This window comes from Candoia aspera, chromosome 1, assembly GCF_035149785.1.
Source record: "Candoia aspera isolate rCanAsp1 chromosome 1, rCanAsp1.hap2, whole genome shotgun sequence".
Classification (NCBI taxonomy): Eukaryota; Metazoa; Chordata; class Lepidosauria; order Squamata; family Boidae; genus Candoia; species Candoia aspera.
The window spans coordinates 2603667-2622875 of record NC_086153.1 but is presented as its reverse complement, the minus strand read 5'-3'; the positions used below and the strand labels follow the sequence as shown (position 1 = coordinate 2622875).

The window sequence follows — 19209 nt, the reverse complement described above, 5'->3', positions numbered from 1 at the left end:
CTCGAATTAAACAAGCAGATCTGCGTCCTTGAGACTGTATTAGCTGGTCTTTAAATACATCCTGCTCCCCAGTTTTTCAGCTCTGCCTCCACAGAATTCAATCATGCCTTGGCCTTCCTTCGGGGACCCAATTTCAAATAATTTTATCACCATGGACTGCCCAGTATCCCTTGGCAGGTTACAGTAGTACTGTAAAGCCAGATTAAAACTGGGTATATTAAAATTGAACAAAAATCTTCAGCAATTAAAACCCTGTTCAAAGCAGATCCCATCCCGTGGGGAGATTCCGGCCAGCTATAGGGAAGGCTCCACCGTTAAGTGGTTTGTAAAATGACCTTGTAAGACAACTTACTCAGATGGCCTCAGGGGAAGGTGGGGAGAAATCCGACAGAGCAGCTTTCACCTTCCTGAGCAAGGTGGCTGGACGTTGACTGCCAAACTTCTCCAGCCAGCATGGCCACTGCTGAGAATTCTGGGAATTAAGGTCCAGCCATCCGGTTGGGAAAGGATGTTACAGAAAAAGCGTCTCTCCCAAGCCAGGTCAGGCTTTAAGATCATAATAGCCTGTACTTAATATTGTGCCCAGAAACAAAGTGGGGGCCAGTGTGATTCCTGCAGAACAGGAATGACAATGGTCTCCCAAGTCCTCCCAGGGACCATCCTGCTTGCTGAGTTTTGTACTTGTGGACTTTTCTGGATTAGGTATCTCGGCATCCGACCTAGAGCACATTACAGTAGCCCAGTATTGAGGTTAGCTGAGACAGGAAGGCAGCTTTGCCCGGGCTTAAGTTTAAATTTATCTGATGATTTGCTAATGATTTTTAAAATTAATTCCGATGGTGTCTCCTTGCCTATGTGAAAACACGTGAACCTTGTTCTGTTTTCCTATGCTGTCATTTTAAAAACGGTCATTATGCCCAGGGTCCTTCCACCTCCTGTAAGTTCCTGGGCATCTCTTCGTCTCTGTCCACTCTGCACCATTTTCTTTGTGCAGGCTGTGTCCCTCAGAAAGAGGAAGGATCTGAAATGGGGCGGTGCTTGGCTTCTGTGTAATCATACCTGGTTGCATTGCATCAGCAGGTACCTTGTCACCATCGTTCTCTCTCCTGCTTCCCACCAGGTACGGCCACCATCCAGGAAGGGAGCATCACCCGAGGGACTCCCGCCAGCAAAGTTTCCATGGAAGCGATGCCAGCCTTGCGAGGCTCCATCACTCAGGTATTCTCACCTGGTGTCATCTGGGCTCTGATGCCGATGCTCAGCATCTTTGGTGATTTCCTGGATTGTGCTCTCTGGAGCACGTGTCTGTTTATCAGCAGAAAGAGGAAGGGATTCTGCTCCATCTTTCTCATGCTGATTTGTGATTTGATCATGTGACCGCAGGATGCTGCGACCATCATAAATGTGTGATGGTTACCAAGCGCCCAAATCGCGACCACGGGGACACTGTGACGGTCATAAGTTCAGTAACGGTCATAAGTCTTTTTCAGCGCTGTTGTAACTCCGGACAGTTGCTAAATGAACGGTTGTTAAGCGAGGACTGCCTGTACAGGGCAACTTCATTTTACCAGCCTTGGAAGCCACAGAATTTGCACACAGAGGGCCAGATTTCCACTGTATCTTATGTCATTTGTGTTATGATGTCATCACGCAAGTGGCACGAATCCCCTTGAGACCCTACTCTCCGATTCAGTGCACTTCCTCAGGGACCGATGCCCACCCCCCCAATTAGTCCTTTAAAGGAGGCTTCATAAAACATGTTTCCGCCGCAGGGAACACCGGCCCTGCCGCAGCCTGGGATTGCAGCTGACGTATTGCTAAAGGGAACGATCACCCGGCTGGCCACCGAGGACAGCAGCCCGGAGAAAGGCCGGGAGGAGTCCGGAGCCGCCAAAGGCCACGTCATTTACGAGGGCAAGAGCGGGCACATCATCACCTACGACGGTGAGTCCTGAGCTTGGAGGCTCAACCCCCCCACGGGCTACTTGGGTGAGATCAACCCCCAAATCCGGGCAAGGAAGATTATCTCCATTTTCACCGGGCCGTCCTGCCGAGGCAAATCGAAGCAAGCTCTTTCCATCGGGCGCTCTTGCTGTCTCTCAACAGCCATTAAGAATGTCCGGGAGGGAACCCGGAGCCCCAGGACCGCCCACGACATGGGCCTGAAGAGGACCTACGAAGCCATGGAAGGAAATATCAAGCAGGGAATGTCAATGAGAGAATCTCCTGTCTCGGCACCCTTGGAAGGTAAGCACGGCTGGCGGGTTTCTGTTCTTTTGTCTCTTCAGGCAGGGAGTTGGGGACACAGCCCCCCAGATAGTGTTCCCAGAAAGCCCAAACTAAAAAGGCAGCTTAAAAAAAAAAAAGGACTGGAATATCATGAGATTCGGGCTGATTTTTTGTGATGGGTTGGGAACCCTACAGTATTGCCAAAAAAAGTTTCCACCCGTTGCCTTTAGGGGATGAATGTCAGCTTTTCAGGAGACAGTTCTTCAGTGGCTGTCTGAAAGAGTATGTAACAGTTTAGAGGTGCAAAAGTTTGGTCTTAGGAGGACCATCAGCCAGGCTAGCTGGAAGGACAGGACTTGAAATCCAGCGCATCTGAAGACACCAGGTTGGGGGATCTTTGAGAGAACCTTTGTCATTCTGAATAGTTAACGTGTGTGAGAGAGAGATGTCCTATTCGACTGGTCTTCTAAAGTGCCGAATTCCAAATTGTGTTCTGGAAAGTATTGTACTTTCAGAAATGGCTGAAAACCCATCTTCCGTGGCCATCATAAGTAAATTCTAGGGAGCCCTTAGATTATGCAGAGAAATATGGACTGGAAAACTACCTACGTGAGTGCAAGAAGTCTGGCCTGTGGTCTTGGTATCTCCTGTTAGGGGGAAAACCCTCACTGCCTCAGACCCTGGAACGATGGTGGCAGTCAGGGTTGACCAAAAGTAGTCCATACGTTGCCTTCCTGGTATTTTAAACTACAAATCCCACAATCCCTTGTCGATCTGGCTCTGGAGGCAGAGAGAGTCCAAGTCCAACCCATCTGGGAGACGCCAAGGTTGCCTCCTCCTGGGGTGGCCAAGCCAATGCCAGCTGGGCTGATCTAGGCTCCGTCCATGGAAGTTTCCCGCATTCCTGTTTGACCTGTGCCTTGCAGGGCATCCCAGAATCCAGTCACACCCCCAAGGTTAGTGGCTGCTCTGGGGAAATATCTTGGCTGGCCAGCCTTTGTGGCTGAAAGTTTACTGATGGTTCAAGATGAAGCGAGCTTTCAAAGGCTCTTCGCAGGATAGGTGTAGATGTACAGGTAGCCCTCGACTTATGACCACAATTGGGACCCACACTTCCGTCACTAAGTGAGGTGGTTGTTAAGCAAGTCGTGCCCAGTTTTATGACCTTTTTTACCATGGTTGTTAAGCGAACCATGCAGGCCTTAAGCGAATCCGGCTTCCCCCATTGACTTTGCTTGTCGGAAGCCAGCTGGGAAGGTTGCAAATGGCAATCACGTGACCCTGGGACCCTGCGACTGTCGTAAGTGCGAGCCAGTCGCCAAGTGCCTGAATTTTGATCACATGACCGCAGGGATGTTGCGATGGTCGTAAGTGCGAGGACCGGTTGTAAGTCCCTTTTTTCAGTGCTGTTGTGACTTCGAACAATCACTAGACGAATGGTCATAAGTTGAGGACTGCCTGTACTGTGTTTTCTTCCCTGGAGACTTGTTAAAATGCAAAAAGTATCATAGGTGCAATTGAAACACAGAGAGCTCTGTCTTCAGGAGCTTCCCTTCTGTCCTTTAGGGTTAATCTGCCGGGCTGTGCCGCAGGGCAGTCCCCACTCCGATATGAAGGAGAGGACCGTGCTGTCGGGCTCAATAATGCAAGGTAGGGAAAAGATCAATTCCACACACACACACGCACCGTTATTTTTTCCCCCTCTTCTCTCCTAACTGTGTACCAGGAAATGCCCACAGAGTCCTTTGGGAGACTTGTCATCTTAAATGGTGAGTTTGCAATAACCAAAATTATGCTGGAAAAGAGCAATTTCTAAAATTGTCCCATTTGTATTCCCTCTTTAAAAAAAAATCTTCGCCCGAAATAGCAAGGGAACAGCAAGTTCTTTTGCCAGAGCTCCTGCTGAACATTACGAACCAAACAGCTTGTCTTTTTTACAGCTACATAAACGAAAACCAGTGCGTGGAGGGCGAGGGCTGTGGCATGGTGGGTTTGCTTCCCGTGAATAAAAATGTCGGCTGCTACGGCGGCCTGCCTCTCTTCTTAAACCTGTTACTTGCTTTTCACTTTAAAAGATAAAAAAAAAGAATGATAAGCACAGGAGACCTAACTTAATTTTAGATCCAACAGATGAGGTCTGAGGGGTTTGACTTCTTTACCCCGAGAGTCTCCAACCTTTGGGGAACGTTGTGCAATCTGTCAGCTGACGCAGGCCAAAAATAAAAAACAGTTTCAAAATCTGAGGTGTTAGCCATCTTATTAAAATATTGTGAGATGTGGGTTCTCATGAGGTTGCTCACTTTTCTTAAAATTAAGTCCTACTACAGATAGTCCTCGACTTACAGCCATTCATTTAGTGACCAAAGTTACAACGGCACCGAAAAAGGTGATGACCAGTCCTCACACTTACGACCATCACAGTACCCCTACGGTCATGTGAGCAGAATTCAGGCGCTTGGCAACTGACATATATTTATGACGGTTGCAGTGTCCCAGGGTCAAATGATTGCCATTTGCGACCTCCCCAGCTGGCTTCTGACAAGCAAAGTCAATGGGTTAAGCTGCATTCACTTAACAGCCACGTGATTCACTTAACAGCCACAGTGATTCACTTAATGGCCGCAGCAAAAAAGGTTGTAAAATCGGGCATGACTCACTTAAGCGCCTTGCTTAGCGACAGAAGTTCTGGTCCCAATTGTGGTCATAAGTCGAGGACTACCTGTAGTGTGGAGTTTCAGACATTACTGACCTCTGTCTGTCTGCTTTAATTCCAATCCGGACTGGGGTCTGTCTTCAGCTATTTGTACCGGAAGAAGTGCTCCAGTGTGCACCAGTATGGACCTCCCGTCCCCAGAGCTGAAATGTAGGCCAGAGTGGCTGTCCTTACCGTTTCCATGAAACCAAAATGAAAGAAAGCAGGCCAGACTGAACAAGTGACCTGTGTGGAGTCCTTGACACGTGTCCGGCCAGTTGCGAGAGCTCCATTAATCCTCTGATTCTCTACTTCCCACCAAGGCACCCCACGGGCTACGGCCGAGAACTACGAAATAGGACTCAAGTATCCGAAGATCAAGAGGGAGTCTCCTCCCATGCGGACTTTTGAGGGGGCCATCACCAAGGGCAAGCCCTACGATGGGGTCACCACTATCAAGGAGATGGGGCGCTCCATCCATGAAATCCCCCGGCAGGACCTGTTGAACCAAGAAAGCCAGAAGACCCCTGAAATGGTCCCTAATGTCCGGCCCATCATCGAGGGCTCCATCTCTCAGGTGAGCAAACATTGGCGCCTTTGGGGAAAGGTCAAAGCCTAGAATTTTAGAGCTGGAAGAGGGTGTTGAGGTCACAGGGCCTCACCCCTACTCAGGGCAAACCCCCCAAGTAAAGCATCGCAGACCGGCGGCTGTCCGTTCTCTAACACACCCAACAGGAGATGCCCGTCTCCTCTCTGGGCCGTTGGTTCCGTTGTCCGGCTGTTCTTTTAGGAAGTCTTTTCCTAACATTTCTAATGTTTTTCTAACCTCTTTCTTAAATCCATTATTCCTGTACTCGAAAAAAAGAAAAAACTTCCCTTCCAGGATTTGCAGAGGGACACCTCATCCCCCACTTCCAACTTCTTTTTTCAAGAGGGACCATCTCCAGCTCTTTCACCTCTTCTCCTAGGACTTTGTTGCTAGGTCCCTGGTTTCCCTTGCTGGTCTTCTCTGAATCCTCCTTAAACTGTGCTGCCCAGAATTGGACACTGCGCCCAAAGTGGGGGTCTGACCAAAGCAGAAAGAAACAGACAGCTGTTGTCTTCTAAAAAAGAACGTGTTTTCTTTCCATGCCTTGAAGCCTGTGTAAACAAAATACAGCTACTCCACGCTTAATGACCACATTTGGGACTGGAATTTCAGTTGCTAAGCGAAGCGGTCATTAAGCGAATCTGACCCAATTTTACCTTTTTTTGCGGCAGTCATTAAGTGAATCACTGCAGGCATTAAGTGAACCACGCGGTTGTTAAGCAAATCATGCAGTTCCCCACTGATTTTGCGTGCCAGAAGCCAACTGGGGAGGTGGAAAATGGCGATCGCATGACCACAGGATGCTGCAACTGTCATAAATGTGAGCCGGTTGCCAAGCACCCAAATCGTGATCATGTGACCAAGGGGATGCTGCGATGGTCATAAGTGTGAGGACCAGTCATAAGTCATTTTTTTTCCAGCACCATTGTAAGCCCGAACCGTTACTAAACGAATGGCTGTTAAACAAGGACTGCCTGTATAAGTGCCAGATGTTGTCTGAACAACCTGGGAGAATTAGAAAAGAGGTGGGAGGCTATACAGCGGCCCCCGCAGGCTTAACAGCTCACACCCAGTTCTTGAAGACTTTGTCCCAGAAGCTCAGGTCCCTTTTTAAGGTGACTCCTGGGTTGATTTTATTTTTACTTATTTTTTAATTTATTTTCAAATTTCTATCACAGCCCATCTCCCCCCAAAAGGGGGACTCTGGGTGGTTTACAATAAAATGAACAATTAAAAACATAAATTACAATAAAACAACCAATATAAATAGAGAATAAAATAGATAGAAATCCAAGTGGTGAAGGATCTCATTCATTAGGGAAGGCTCTATGGCGCCAGCTACCCCCAGGAAGAAATACTGCCCTTCCCACCCAGGTGAGGTGGCAGAGCCGGGTCTTCAGATTCCTCCGGAAGGCCAGGAGCGATGGGGCCTGCCTCACCTCCGGGTCAGGATGCTCCAGAGGGCGGGCACCACTGCAGAGAAGGCCCACCTCCTGGATCCTGCCAGGTGGAATTCCCTTACCAACGGGGTCCGTAGCATGCCCTCTCTCTGGCTGGCCCTCTGGCCCCTAGCACCTGCCTGGCCGCATGCAGAAACTTATTTCACCTGCTCTCAAAGACTGGGCGGGGTTTCACTGCCACCTGCCACGTTCTCCTCCTCGCTCCAGGGCACGCCCATCAAGTACGAAAGCAGCTCTTGCCAGTCGGCCATCAAGCACAACGTCAAGTCCTTGATCACCGGCCCAAGCAAGCTGTCGCGGGGAATGCCGCCCATGGAGATGGTGCCTGAGAACGTGAAGGTGGCAGAGCGAGGGAAGCACGAAGACCCCAAGCCGGGGGAAATACGTTCTCGACACACCTCAGTGGTCAGCTCGGGGCCCTCGGTCCTGCGGTCCACGCTGCACGAGGCTCCAAAGTCCCAAGTGAGTCCCGGGATCTACGAGGACGCCAACGCGAGGAGGACGCCTGTGAGCTACCAGACCATGTCCAGAAGTTCTCCCATGATGAACCGGGCAGCTGAAGGTACGTTGCCGTGGGGGCTTCACTGCCCCTGTTACCATCAGCGGGACAAGGGGGAAATGGATCAGTTGACCAGTCAATATTGACCACTGACCAGCTGTGACTCTGTGAATCTAAGGCAGCCTTTAACTCAGTGTTTCTCAGCCGTGGCAACTTGAGAATGGGTGGACGTCAACTCCCAGAATTCCCCAGTTGGGGAATGTACAGTACAGTTTTTGTTTTTCTACAGCCAAAACCCCAAGTTGGGCGAAGTCCACCCAACTTGAAGATGGGTGGACTTCAACTCCCAGAATTCCCCAGCCAACATGGCTGGCTGGGGAATTCTGGGAGTTGAAGTCCACCCATCTTCAAGTTGCCCCGGTTGAGAAACACTGCTTTAACTAGTCATATTCATATTTTCTTAGGTATTTCAAAACGGGTGCACGTGCTTCTCCCGCTACATTGTTATGGTCATGCTGTGCGATAGGTTAGGCTCCGGAAGATGGTGACTCATCTCAGCATCATCCTGAGCTTCCTGGCCGAAGGGGGTTTGAACCCAAATCTCTCAGTCGTTGCCGCAAAAGAGCCCTGTCCGGTTGGCCTTCCTAGTAGGGCTCCAACGCTGCAGTAAACAAAAATGTAATGCCCTTCTTTCGGTTCACGTTGTGTGAGCCCAACAGCAGCTGGTTTATCGGGCTGTGAAGTGTGAACCTGCCTCCACGTGTCACAGGCATGGCTGGCTGGGGAATTCTGGGAGCTGAAGTCCAGACATCTTCAAGTTGCCCCGGTTGAGCAACTCTGCTCTATTACTTTGGGAGAGGGGTCTCTCTTTTTTTGTGAGGCCAGTTCTTAGGATGTATGGAGAAACCTTCTGCCTCAAACCAGCAGGAAACTAAGCCAACATTTTTCGGCAGTTACGGTCGACCTTGGTTTTGGAGCGGCAAGAGCAGGGTGTAGAAGCCGCTTGCGTTCCCACAACTCTAAGCCCACTCTTAACCTGAACCTGGGTCTCCTTTGCAGGGAGCCTTTGTTCAGGAAAGCCCCTGAATCACGAGAGGAAATCCACGTTGACGCCAACGCAGAGAGAGAGCGTCCCCGCCAAGTCTCCGGTCCCAGGGGTGGATCCTGTTGTGACTCACAGCCCATTTGACCCCCACCACCGAGGGGCTGCTCCAGAGGTTTACAGGAGCCATCTTTCTCCTCACCTGGACCCAGCCATGCAGTTCCACAGAGCTTTGGATCCCAGTATGTACAGTGTTTGCTTTTCTACAGTCAAAAACATTTTGCGGAGCATGTTCGGGGGGTGGAATTTTTCTCCCTGCCTTTCAGCAGCCTTCCTCACCCACCCATGTCCCCTTTAGGTTTCTGGGAGTTTCTACAACCCTCAGAGATCTGAGTCAGCATGGGCAAAGGCCATGCTGAGCAATGGAGGCCAAACACATCCAGAGAAAGTTGAGGAATAGTGCTTTAGAGCGCATCGGTTTTGACCCACGTTGGTTTCTCTGCTAAGGAGGATCCCCGCTGGCCCTTCACCCGTCAGCAGAACCAGTTGCCAAAAATTCCAAGAGGGTGGAATCGCACCCTTGAGAGTAGACTACCATACAGGGTGTCCTTGTTTAGTGACCACAATTGGGACCAGAAGCTCAGTCATCAAGTGAAGCGGTTGCTAAGTGAAACCGCACCTGTGCTTACGATCTTACAACAGCTTTCCTTTGCTTTACAGACTTGTGAAGGTTGTAATTTAATTTAATTTATTAATTTAATTTAATTTTCAAATTTAATTTAATTTTCAAATTTCATTTAATTTTCAAATTTTGCCACCACCCATCTATGTGAGGATTGGTTACAAAGTTACTTTTTCACCACCGTCGTAACTGCAAACGGTTGCTAAATGAGGCAGTCACTAAACAAGGGCTACCTGTATTTAACCCTGGCCAGCCAGATGCTTCCAGAAACTACCCTCTTCTGTTTGTTTATTTGTGGAAAAGTTAAAATCCTGAGATTGCCCGAAGATACTGAGATGAGACTCTAACAAGATTTGACCATTTAGACAGAGACAGGTGTGCGAGCCACAGAGCTGTAGCGCATCTTAGCAGTGTTGGCCCTCTCGTCCTTGCATCAGCCACAGGTGGCCACCGAAGCATCTTCTTTCAGCTCTGCTTGGCTTCCATAAGAATATAAGCCATACCCTGCTGGATGGGGCCCCTGGCCCGTCTCCTCCAGAGCCTCTTCGCCCGGGGGCCCCCCAACTGCACCGGGAAGCCCACCGGTCTCCCAGCAGAGGGTCTTCACAGCAGCCCCACTAACAGCCCTGGATCCCCAGGACTTCCATGAATTGCTCCAACCCTTCTTTGAAGCCAGCCCAGCACCGCATCTCGGGGTAGCGAATTCCAAAGCTGAATTGCACGTTGTGTAAAAAGAACAACCACAACTTCCTTTGGTCTGTCCAGATTCTCCCTTGCTCCCCCTCCCCTAGAGGGGGCTGCAAAGTTTTCTGCAAGCACCTTTTTATTTCATTTATGTATTCATTTATTTACTAAGCAGGTTTATACGGCCGCCCAACTCTCACACAGTGACTCCGGGCAGCTTGCAAGGATTAAAACCTTTTTCTGCTTTTGTTGAAGTGAGAACCCAGCAAGGCAAGGTCCTGAGAGGAGAGGGGGTTCCCCGCCTGGCCCCTGTAAGGGTAGAATCTTGTGAGCAGAACTGGAAAAGATACTAAGACGGAGAAGAGGAGGCAGAGGCAGATTTATTTATTTTATTTTATTTATTTATTATTCAAATTCAATTACCGCTCATCTCCCCCAAAAGAGGGACTCTGGGCAGTTTACCATAAGATCAAACTACGATCATAAACGTTAAACTCTCATAAAACCAGACACATTACAATTATTATAAAATGCAATAAATAAATAGAAAATCCAAGAGGGGATTCATTTTCTGTTCCTCTAATTCAGTGTTTCTCGACCTTGGCCGCCAAAGCTGGCTGGGGAATTCTGGGAGTGGAAGTCCACCCATCTTAAAGCGGCCAAGGTCGAGAAGCACTGCTCTAATTTTTGTTCCATTTTTGTTTGATGACAATCCGGCATGGTAGATGAGGCTGAGAGAGATGGCGTTTCCACCTTCAGACCTCTTTCTTCCTCCCCTCTCCCAGCGACTGCCTACATGTTCCAACGGCAACTCTCGCCCACTCCTGGCTACCCCAGCCAATACCAGCTCTACGCCATGGAGAACACGCGGCAGACCATCCTCAACGACTACATCACCTCCCAGCAGATGCAAGTCAACCTGCGCCCTGACATTGCCCGGGGGCTGTCCCCGCGAGAGCAGACCTTGGCTCTTCCCTACGCAGGAGCCAGAGGTAGGTCTCCGTGGCTCAGGATCAGCTTTCGAGAAGCCAGTGCAGTCCAGCTAGGGCTGTGCCGTTAAGGCCCTTGCTGGAATTCTGTCTCAGATGTCCGTTGTCAGCAGGGACCTTTTTTCCCCCAGGACAGGGACCATCTCAGAGGGTGCTCTCAAAGGGTTATTTACGGGACCGCCTATCCCAGTGGTTTCTGCCCATCCCATAAGATCTGGTAGAGGAGGCATGCTCCAGGTTCCCTTGGCGAAGCACCGTCACCTGGTGGGCCCCGAGAAGTGTGCCTTCTCTGCCATGGTGCCCGTCTTGTGGAACAGCCTCCCCCCGAGATACAATCAGCCCCAATACTGTGGGTCTTCCAGAAGGCTGTGAGGGCCTAGTCCTCCTTCCCCCAGACATTGGAGCCAGAGTGTTGATGGAGCTCTGGTGCGGCCGTGCTTTTGTTGCGACGCTGCAAACATGGTTTTTTAGGGGCCTCGACCCTGTTTTCTTTTATATGGATTTATAGAGTTTGGTTATGTTTTTAGTCCCGTATCTCGCCCAGAATGTTGTTAGGTAGATGGGTGGCTATATTTTGTTGTTGTTGTTTATTCGCTCAGTCGCTTCCGACTTTTCGTGACTTCGTGGACCAGCCCACGCCAGAGCTTCCTGCCGGTCGTCACCACCCCCAGCTCCCCCAGGGACGAGTCCGTCACCTCTAGAATATCATCCACCCACCTTGCCCCTGGTCAGCCCCTCTTCCTTTTGCCCTCCACTCTCCCCAGCATCAGCATCTTCTCCAGGGTGTCCTGTCTTCTCATTATGTGGCCAAAGTACTTCAGTTTTGCCTTTAATATACATTTATTAAATAACTAAATCTGGAGAAGTCCACCGGATTGTCCAACACAGACTCCTCATGTTCACTTGCCCCCTCAGCCCCCTCAACCCTGCCTCCCCATGCCTGCCAACTATTATCTGCCAATGATTAGACTTGACAGATCGGGGCTGAGAACTGATTCATTGAAGCACCCAAGTACCTGGTACTATTACCAACTGGGAGTCCACACAAACAACTGCTTCCCCCCACCCCCCCAAAAATACATTGTAAATACATGCCGTTTGCCAAGTGCCCAAATTTTGCCCACGTGACCGCAGGGACGCTGCGACGGTCGTAAGTGCAAGGACTGGTCACAAGTCACCTTTTCAGCGCTGTCGTAACCTCAGTCACTAAACAAATGGTCATAAGTCGAGGGCTACCTGTAGAATTAGTTCATCTGGGTGTGCTTCCTGTCTGGACTACCTCACAAGGCTGATATCAAGGTCCCTTCCAAGAGGCTTGCCACGGCCCCTCCCCCTGGCTGTGGCCCCTCCCCCTGTATTGCACGGTCATTCCCACATACCATTACAGGATTAAGTTTAGTTTTGTAAGGCTCTTCCTCCTAACCACCCTGCCTTCTTGCTGGCCTCCCCCCAGTGACCACCCTTGAGAGCTCTGGATTCTCTCAAGGTGAGAAGCAAAGCCATTCATTCGAGGGGACATGATATGGAGACCCCAAACCGTCAGGATCCCATCTGTCTTACTGTCCTCGTTCGTAATGACAGACTCGATGGCTTGGAGTGATGAGTGTTGTAGTACTACATAGCTGGGGGCGATGCCGGGTCAAGGAAGACGGCTCCAGAGAGCTTGCAAGTGCGGGGGCAGCAGGATTGGGTCCCCGAGTAGATCTGTCTGTGTCGGCTTTCTTACTTATTTTCCTTTTGGCCTTCCCGCCTTAGCTTTTCTTCCTTCCTCTTCTAACAAGGCATCATCGACCTGAACAGCATGGCTCCTACCATCTTGGTGCCACACCCCGGAGGGCCAAGCACGCCCCCAATGGAGAGAATCACGTACATTCCTGGGACTCAGCTGGCATTCCCGACCAGGCCTTACAACCCTCCCTCCATGTCTCCGGGTAAGAGTCGGCAGGCGGCATTGAACGATGGATGTGCCCGGCTTCAGATCCCACGCGGCCAAGGGGCTTTGGGGCGGGGGGGCATGTTATGTGTTATCATATGGCAGTGTTTCTCGACCTTGGCAACTTTAAGCTGTGTGGACTTCAACTCCCAGAATTCCGCAGCCAGCCATGCTGGCTGGGGAATTCTGGGAGTTGAAGTCCACACAGCTTAAAGTTGCCAAGGTCGAGAAACACTGTCTTACAGTCTTTTTAACTGTTAGCCATCCAGAGTCGTGAATCTGATATGGGCAGCCATATAAATTGAACGAATAACTAAATAACTGTATGTATATATGTGTGTACGCATGCATGTATTATAGCCACCCATTCCAGCAAACTCTGGATGGGCTACAGAATCTAATATTAATTAAAAACAATTAAAAACAGGCAGAATGAAACAGCCCTGATTAATAACAGTATTAATGATAACAATAATGAAAAATTAGTGGTGTGTGGGGCCAGGTTACCCGAGGGACCGTCTCCTCCCACTTGTTTCTACCCGTCCAATCTGGTCCGGCACAATGGGCTTGGTTGGGTCCCGTCAGACAAGGAATGTCGGCTGGTGGGGACCAGGAGATGCGCCTTTTCTGCCGTGGGGCCTGCCCTCACGTGGCTCACACTCTCAGGTTTTGAACTGCTGAGCTGCTGACCTTAATGGTCCTCTGACTCAGTGTCTTAACCACTGAGCCACCGCGGCCCCTATTTGTAAAAATGACTGACGCGTCTCTTCTGTTACAGGTAGTCCTCAACTTACGACCATTCGTTTAACAATGGTCTGAAGTTACGGGCGACCGCAGAATGGGTGCTTTACAGCCTGTAAAGCACTTCCAAATGTCACAAAACGTTGCAACCCCACCCCCTGTCATGTGATTGCATTTCGGGCCCTTGGCAACTGGCTCGTGTTTATGACCGGTTCAGAGTTTGGTGGTCACGTGATCACATTTTGCGACTTTTTTGCTGTTTCCTGGCAAAAAACGCCCATTGGGGAAGCTGGATCCACTTAGCGGCCACTGTGATTGACTTAACAGCCTCTGTAAAACAGTCGTACGGTCAGGTCCGGTTGCATGTGGCTCGACTTAACGACCACAACAATTTACAATGGAAATTCCGGTCCCAATTGTGGTCGTAAGTCGAGGACTAGCTGTACCAGCGGGTAAGCCGTCTGCTTGTTTCTCAAGAGCCCCTCCTCTGCTCTGCTTACCAGGGCACCCTTCCCACCTGCCGGCCTCCGTGGTGGCCAACGTGGAGAGGGAGAGGGAGAAAGAGCGAGAGCGAGACCGGGAGAGAATCTCGTCCACTCCCACGGACCTCTACCTTCGCCCAGGTAAGCCTCCTGTGGCCTCTTTTGGCACGGTCACCTCCTTTCAGCAGCAGAAGAGAATCTGCAGGCAGAATTGGCCACCGTAATTGGACCACGCTGCCAGGGCTGATGGGAGTTGTAGTTCAATTAACCCGGAGGGTACCGGGTGGTGAAAACCTGCTGTAACCTTTGGGAGGCAATGGGTGACCGTCAGACCCCTCCTTTCCCAGCCACTGACTCAGTTTCCCCGCACGTTCCCAAGGCACCGAGCAGCCCGGGAGGCCCGGCAGCCACGGCTACGTCCGCTCCCCATCGCCGTCGGTCCGGAACCAGGAGAACATCCTCCAGCAGCGGCCCAGCATTTTCCAGGGCTCCAACGGGACGAGCGTCATCACCCCTCTGGACCCCGCTGCCCAGCTGCGCATCATGTATGACTTCTTGTCTTCTGTCTGGGTTGCTGATGTCTCCCTTGCAACAGGCCACGTTTCTGGGACCCCCTGAAGGGGTTGGGCCGGAGCTCCTTAACGGAGAACATCTGGTTGGCTTTCAGAAGGTGGAGGAACCTACCCTTGGTTCTCTGATGCCGTGGTGGGAAAGGTCCTAGGCTGCCCAGGGCCAGGGGGGCAGCCACTAACGGAGACGTTGCTCAGCTCAGGTCTCCGGCCTGGCACCCAGAGGAGCCCTGGAGGGATGGGATGGGTTGAATCCAGAAGTCAGTGGGGCTTAAAACAATGGCTGGAGTTGCTGCTTTAGACAAATCGTCATAGTGATCCTGAGCCCTTGGGCCAGTGCCCACCAGAAGCAAGGTTTCAGTGAAAGCTTCCACCAATTGGAGAGATTTAGTGTACTTGGGTAGACATGCAGTTGCATTCCTTCTGTGATTTTAGCCATCCTTAGCTCAGGAAGAGGAGGATTTGGAATGGCTCTCAAGAACATTCTTGATCCTTCAAAGGAAAGATTCTCCCTGTGACCTACAATGTTGGCTGGCTTGTTCATTGATTTACTTCAACTGCTTTCCTCTGCTCTTCAATTCCCAAAGTGACTTGATGGAAACTCCCTCCCTCCCTCCCTCCCTTCCTTTCTTCCTTCCTTCCTCCCTCCTTCCCTTCCTTTCCTTCCTGAGAAACCTCTCAGTAGTTTTCAGTAATAATGTAAAAACAGCTTTAAAACCAGAGATACTAAAATGAAAATTGGAATAATTAATATCCTGTCTAAAGAATTTGCATTTCAAAGGCCTTTTTTCAAAAAAGCTGATGAAATACTTTGGTCCCTCAACTTCATAGGGATAGTGGAGCAGCTGTTCAGAAGGTTGAAGTCCAAACATCTGGAAGTTGCCATGTTGATAACCATTGCGGTAGATGATGTTGTTAGCTCAAGCAGAATAATGGAATGCCTGGGGTTGGAAGGAACCTTGGAGGTCTTCAACCCCCTGCCCAGGGCAGGAATCCTCAGACCATCCCAAATAAATGGCTGTCCAACCTTTTCTTGAAACCCTCCAGTGATGGTGCCCCCATGACTCCAGGAGGCAGGCTGTCCCACGGCTTAATAGCACTCACAACCAGCAAATCCCTCCTTATTTCAGGTTTGGATCTCCCTGTTAACCTCCCACCCGCTGATTCTTGTCTTACTCTCGCATGCTACAAAAAATAAATCCACATCCTCTTCTCTGGACCAGCCCTTCAAGGACTGGAAGATTGCCATCCTGTCTCCCCTCCGCCTTCTCTTCCTTAGGCTAAACAGACCCAGGTCTTTTAACCGTTCTCCATCGGATTTAGCCTCCCATCCATTCACCATCTTTATTGCTCTTCCATTTTACACAGAGCTTTAAAGATCCTAACCAGCATTCTGTACCTTACCTGAAAAAAATAAAATAAAATCTGGAAGCCAGCCTGCTTTCCTCACAAAAGTAATACCGTCTTTGAGTTCTCCTGGAGAAGAACTTGGGTGCTGAGTTCTGTACTGCTTGATGCTTCTGGACCAGCCTCAAAGACAGGATCCATGTAGATGAGTTCCCTGTTACAGCCCTGGGTCTTTCCAGGGGATGCATTTTTCGCCCCAGGAAGGGACCTCATTGGTGTCCCAGCTGAGCTGATACAAGGCCCTCTCGGCCGCTGGCTCAGGGTCCCGTCCGCACAGCTACAGAAACGCCAGATACGTGAGACAGTATAATCCTGGAAATGTCGTTGTCTCCTTCCTCTCTCTCGATCCTCTTCTCTTTCCCCAACAGGCAGCTGCCCCCCGGCGCTCCCTCCATCACCCAAGGGCTGCCGGCTTCACGCTACAGCACCGCGGCCGATGCTCTGGCCGCTCTCGTGGATGCCGCCGCGTCCGCCCCGCAGATGGAAGTGGCCAAGTCCAAGGAGGGCAAACACGACGGGGGGCGGATGGAGGAGAACCTGGGGCGCCGGTCCGTGGTGAGCGAGCAGCAGCAGCAGCAGCAAATGGAGCAGAAGGTGCTGGAGGGGGAGAAGAGGGGCCCCCCGGGCCCCTACACCTCGTCGACGTCGGTGACCTTTTCAAGCAGCAAATCCCAGAACCCGCCGCCTTCGGCCATCTATTCCGAGGCCGGGAAGGACAAAGAGCCGCCCTCCATCTCCAAGTACGAGGAGGAGCTGCGCACCCGTGGGAAGACCACCATCACGGCGGCCAACTTCATCGACGTGATCATCACGCGGCAGATCGCCTCCGACAAGGATGCCCGCGATCGCGGCTCTCAGAGCTCGGATTCCTCCAGCAACCGTACGTCGCTTTCTGCCGTCAGGCCAGGAGGCTTTTCCAGCCGGGTTGTCGGTCGGTGGGGCAGTTTGGGGGTTGAGTAACCGATGGCGGCACGGCTTGTTTTCTCTGATCCGTAGCTGAGCTCACACAGCATGCTGGACTGGGCCAAAATGGGATCGGGCCTCTGCGATGCGGGGTGTGGTAGGAAACCCAGCCTTTGCATTAGCAGATTTGTGAACCAGACCATCAGCCTAAGCCCGTGTTTCTCAGCCTCGGCAACTTTTCAGCCTTATGGACTTCCAACTCCCAGAATTCCCCAGCCGGCATGCTGGCTGGGGAATTCTGGGAGTTGAAGTCCATCTGGCTTAAAGTTCCTGAGGTTGAGAAATGCAGACTTCAGCTGTAGAGGGGTTAACTGAATAGCAACATAAAGTGGGAAGGGGGTCTTTTCAGCCCTACGAGGTAGACCAGAGCAGGAAATCAACCCCAGTGGAAGGCTAAAACTACTTTTATTGAGGTTGGCTCTGATAACAGAATCTTGCAAATTTGATTGTGCTGGGCCTCTTGCCCCTTCTTATACTCATGTGAATCAGGGAGGTGTCTGCCTGAGCCGCTTCCAAATGTTACTTCATTCTGGATTCAGCCCCTTTTGCCCAGGGGCCTGGTTCTTGCCTATTTCCATCAACATCGACCTCCTTACACTCTATAGCTGCAGAGTTGGAAGCCTTGCTCAGCGCTATAATCCAGATTAAAGCTCTTTTGGACAGCGCCTTTCCAGGAGCTGCTCGAACACCCCCAGCAAAGGGGAGCCCACCCCCTTTTGGCATCAGGGTTCCCCTGTCCAACTGCTCTTACTTTCAGGAAGTTTTTTCCAGACTTCCAGCCAGGATCTGTCTTCCTGGGATTGAAATCTGTGCCCTGGCCCCTAGAGGAAGAGAGAGCTGGCTCAGAGCTCTTTCAGCTGATAACGGGCATTAGCATACCCAAGGAAGCTGTCCCCACCTCCCTCGCTCTCTCCTTGTTTCTGATCCGACGTTCATCACGCAGCCCTTTTCTGAACCTCACAATGAGGCGTGTGAACGTGCAAGCTGGCTTTTGTGTATATATTGTTGGACTTGGGTTGCACCTTTATTTTCCACAATTCGGGGGGGGTCTTTTCCCCACAGCAACACTTGTGTGAGGTGAGCTGGGTTGGAAGAGAGGGACTGGCCTGAAGTCACCCAGCCGGTTTTCGTGCCTAAGGTGGGACTAGACCATGCTGGCTGGGGAATTCTGGGAGTTGAAGTCCGCACACCTTAAAAGTTCCCAAGATTGAGAAGCACCGTGTTAGGGAAAGGACAGTCTCTACTCTGGAATAATGTTGTAAAATGCTGCAGACTTTCTAAACATCCTTCTCAGTTACCGCAGAGGCCACGTCTTCCCATCCTCCTTTTCCTCCGCAGTGTCCTCCTCTTCCCACCGATACGAACCATCTAGAGACGCAATCGAGGTGATCAGCCCCGCTAACTCGCCTGTCCCCTCTCAGGAAAAGATGCCCTCTTACCAGCAGGAGCCACCCAAAGTGAATCAAGGAGAAAGTAAGCTTTCCTAGGATGGGAAACTTAGCTTTTTTGAACATAAAATTGGGCTGCCCGGATTTGTCTAAGGTTGAGACCAACCTGATTCCAAGACCTGTCTCCTACCTGGTTCCCTCTCAAGGGATGACGAAGCTGGAGGATACTACAGGTGGTCCTTGCCTAACGACCACAATTGGGATCAGAATTTCAGTTGCTAAGCGAAGAGGTCATTAAGCGAATCCGAACCGATTTTATGAAATTTTTCGCGGTGGTCACTAAACAGATCACTTTAGCCGTTAAGCGAACCACATGGTCGTTAAACGAATCACATAGTTCCCCATTGATTTTGCTTGCTGGAAGCCAGCCGGGAGGGTGGGAAATGGTGATCATGTGACTGTGGGACTCTGTGACGGTTGTAAATGCAAGCCGGTTGCCAAGTGCCCGAATTGTGATCATGTGACCACGGGGGTGCTGTGGCAGTCATAAGTGCAAGAACCAGTTGTAAGTCGGTTTTTCGGCACTGTTGTAAATCCGAACTGTCACTAAACGAATGGTCGTTAAACGAGGACTACCAGTAGCTTGGGGAAGGGCGATCTTCCAATGAGATTGACTAATTTTGGAAAGCGAGGCTGTTACCTACCAGCCTTGCTTGTGGGTCTGATCCATCTTGGTGCCTTCCAAACGGCCCGAGACTGCAACTCCTGGAAAACCCAGCTTGTTTTCTGGCCGAGAATTCTGGGAATTGTGATCCTAACCCCTCTGCAGGACGCTAAGCAGGGAAAGAGCAGCGTGTCCC

General features: G+C 50.8%; 1 protein-coding gene across 3 annotated transcripts in view; it reads left to right on the top strand.

Annotated features, from left to right (window-relative positions):
* NCOR1 (nuclear receptor corepressor 1) overlaps positions 1-19209 on the top strand; it is a 116387-nt gene that overhangs the window by 85605 nt on the left and 11573 nt on the right. For 2 of the 3 annotated variants that reach the window (XM_063295684.1, XM_063295667.1), the window contains 13 exons: positions 1121-1218; positions 1773-1944; positions 2107-2247; positions 3796-3879; positions 5245-5498; positions 7178-7532; positions 8529-8753; positions 10663-10869; positions 12648-12797; positions 14044-14163; positions 14402-14567; positions 16367-16878; positions 18300-18434. In XM_063295684.1, the coding sequence (XP_063151754.1) occupies positions 1121-1218; positions 1773-1944; positions 2107-2247; positions 3796-3879; positions 5245-5498; positions 7178-7532; positions 8529-8753; positions 10663-10869; positions 12648-12797; positions 14044-14163; positions 14402-14567; positions 16367-16878; positions 18300-18434 (2619 nt within the window). The remainder of the gene's footprint in view (positions 1-1120; positions 1219-1772; positions 1945-2106; positions 2248-3795; positions 3880-5244; positions 5499-7177; positions 7533-8528; positions 8754-10662; positions 10870-12647; positions 12798-14043; positions 14164-14401; positions 14568-16366; positions 16879-18299; positions 18435-19209) is intronic. The other variant, XM_063295676.1, reaches the window with a different exon arrangement.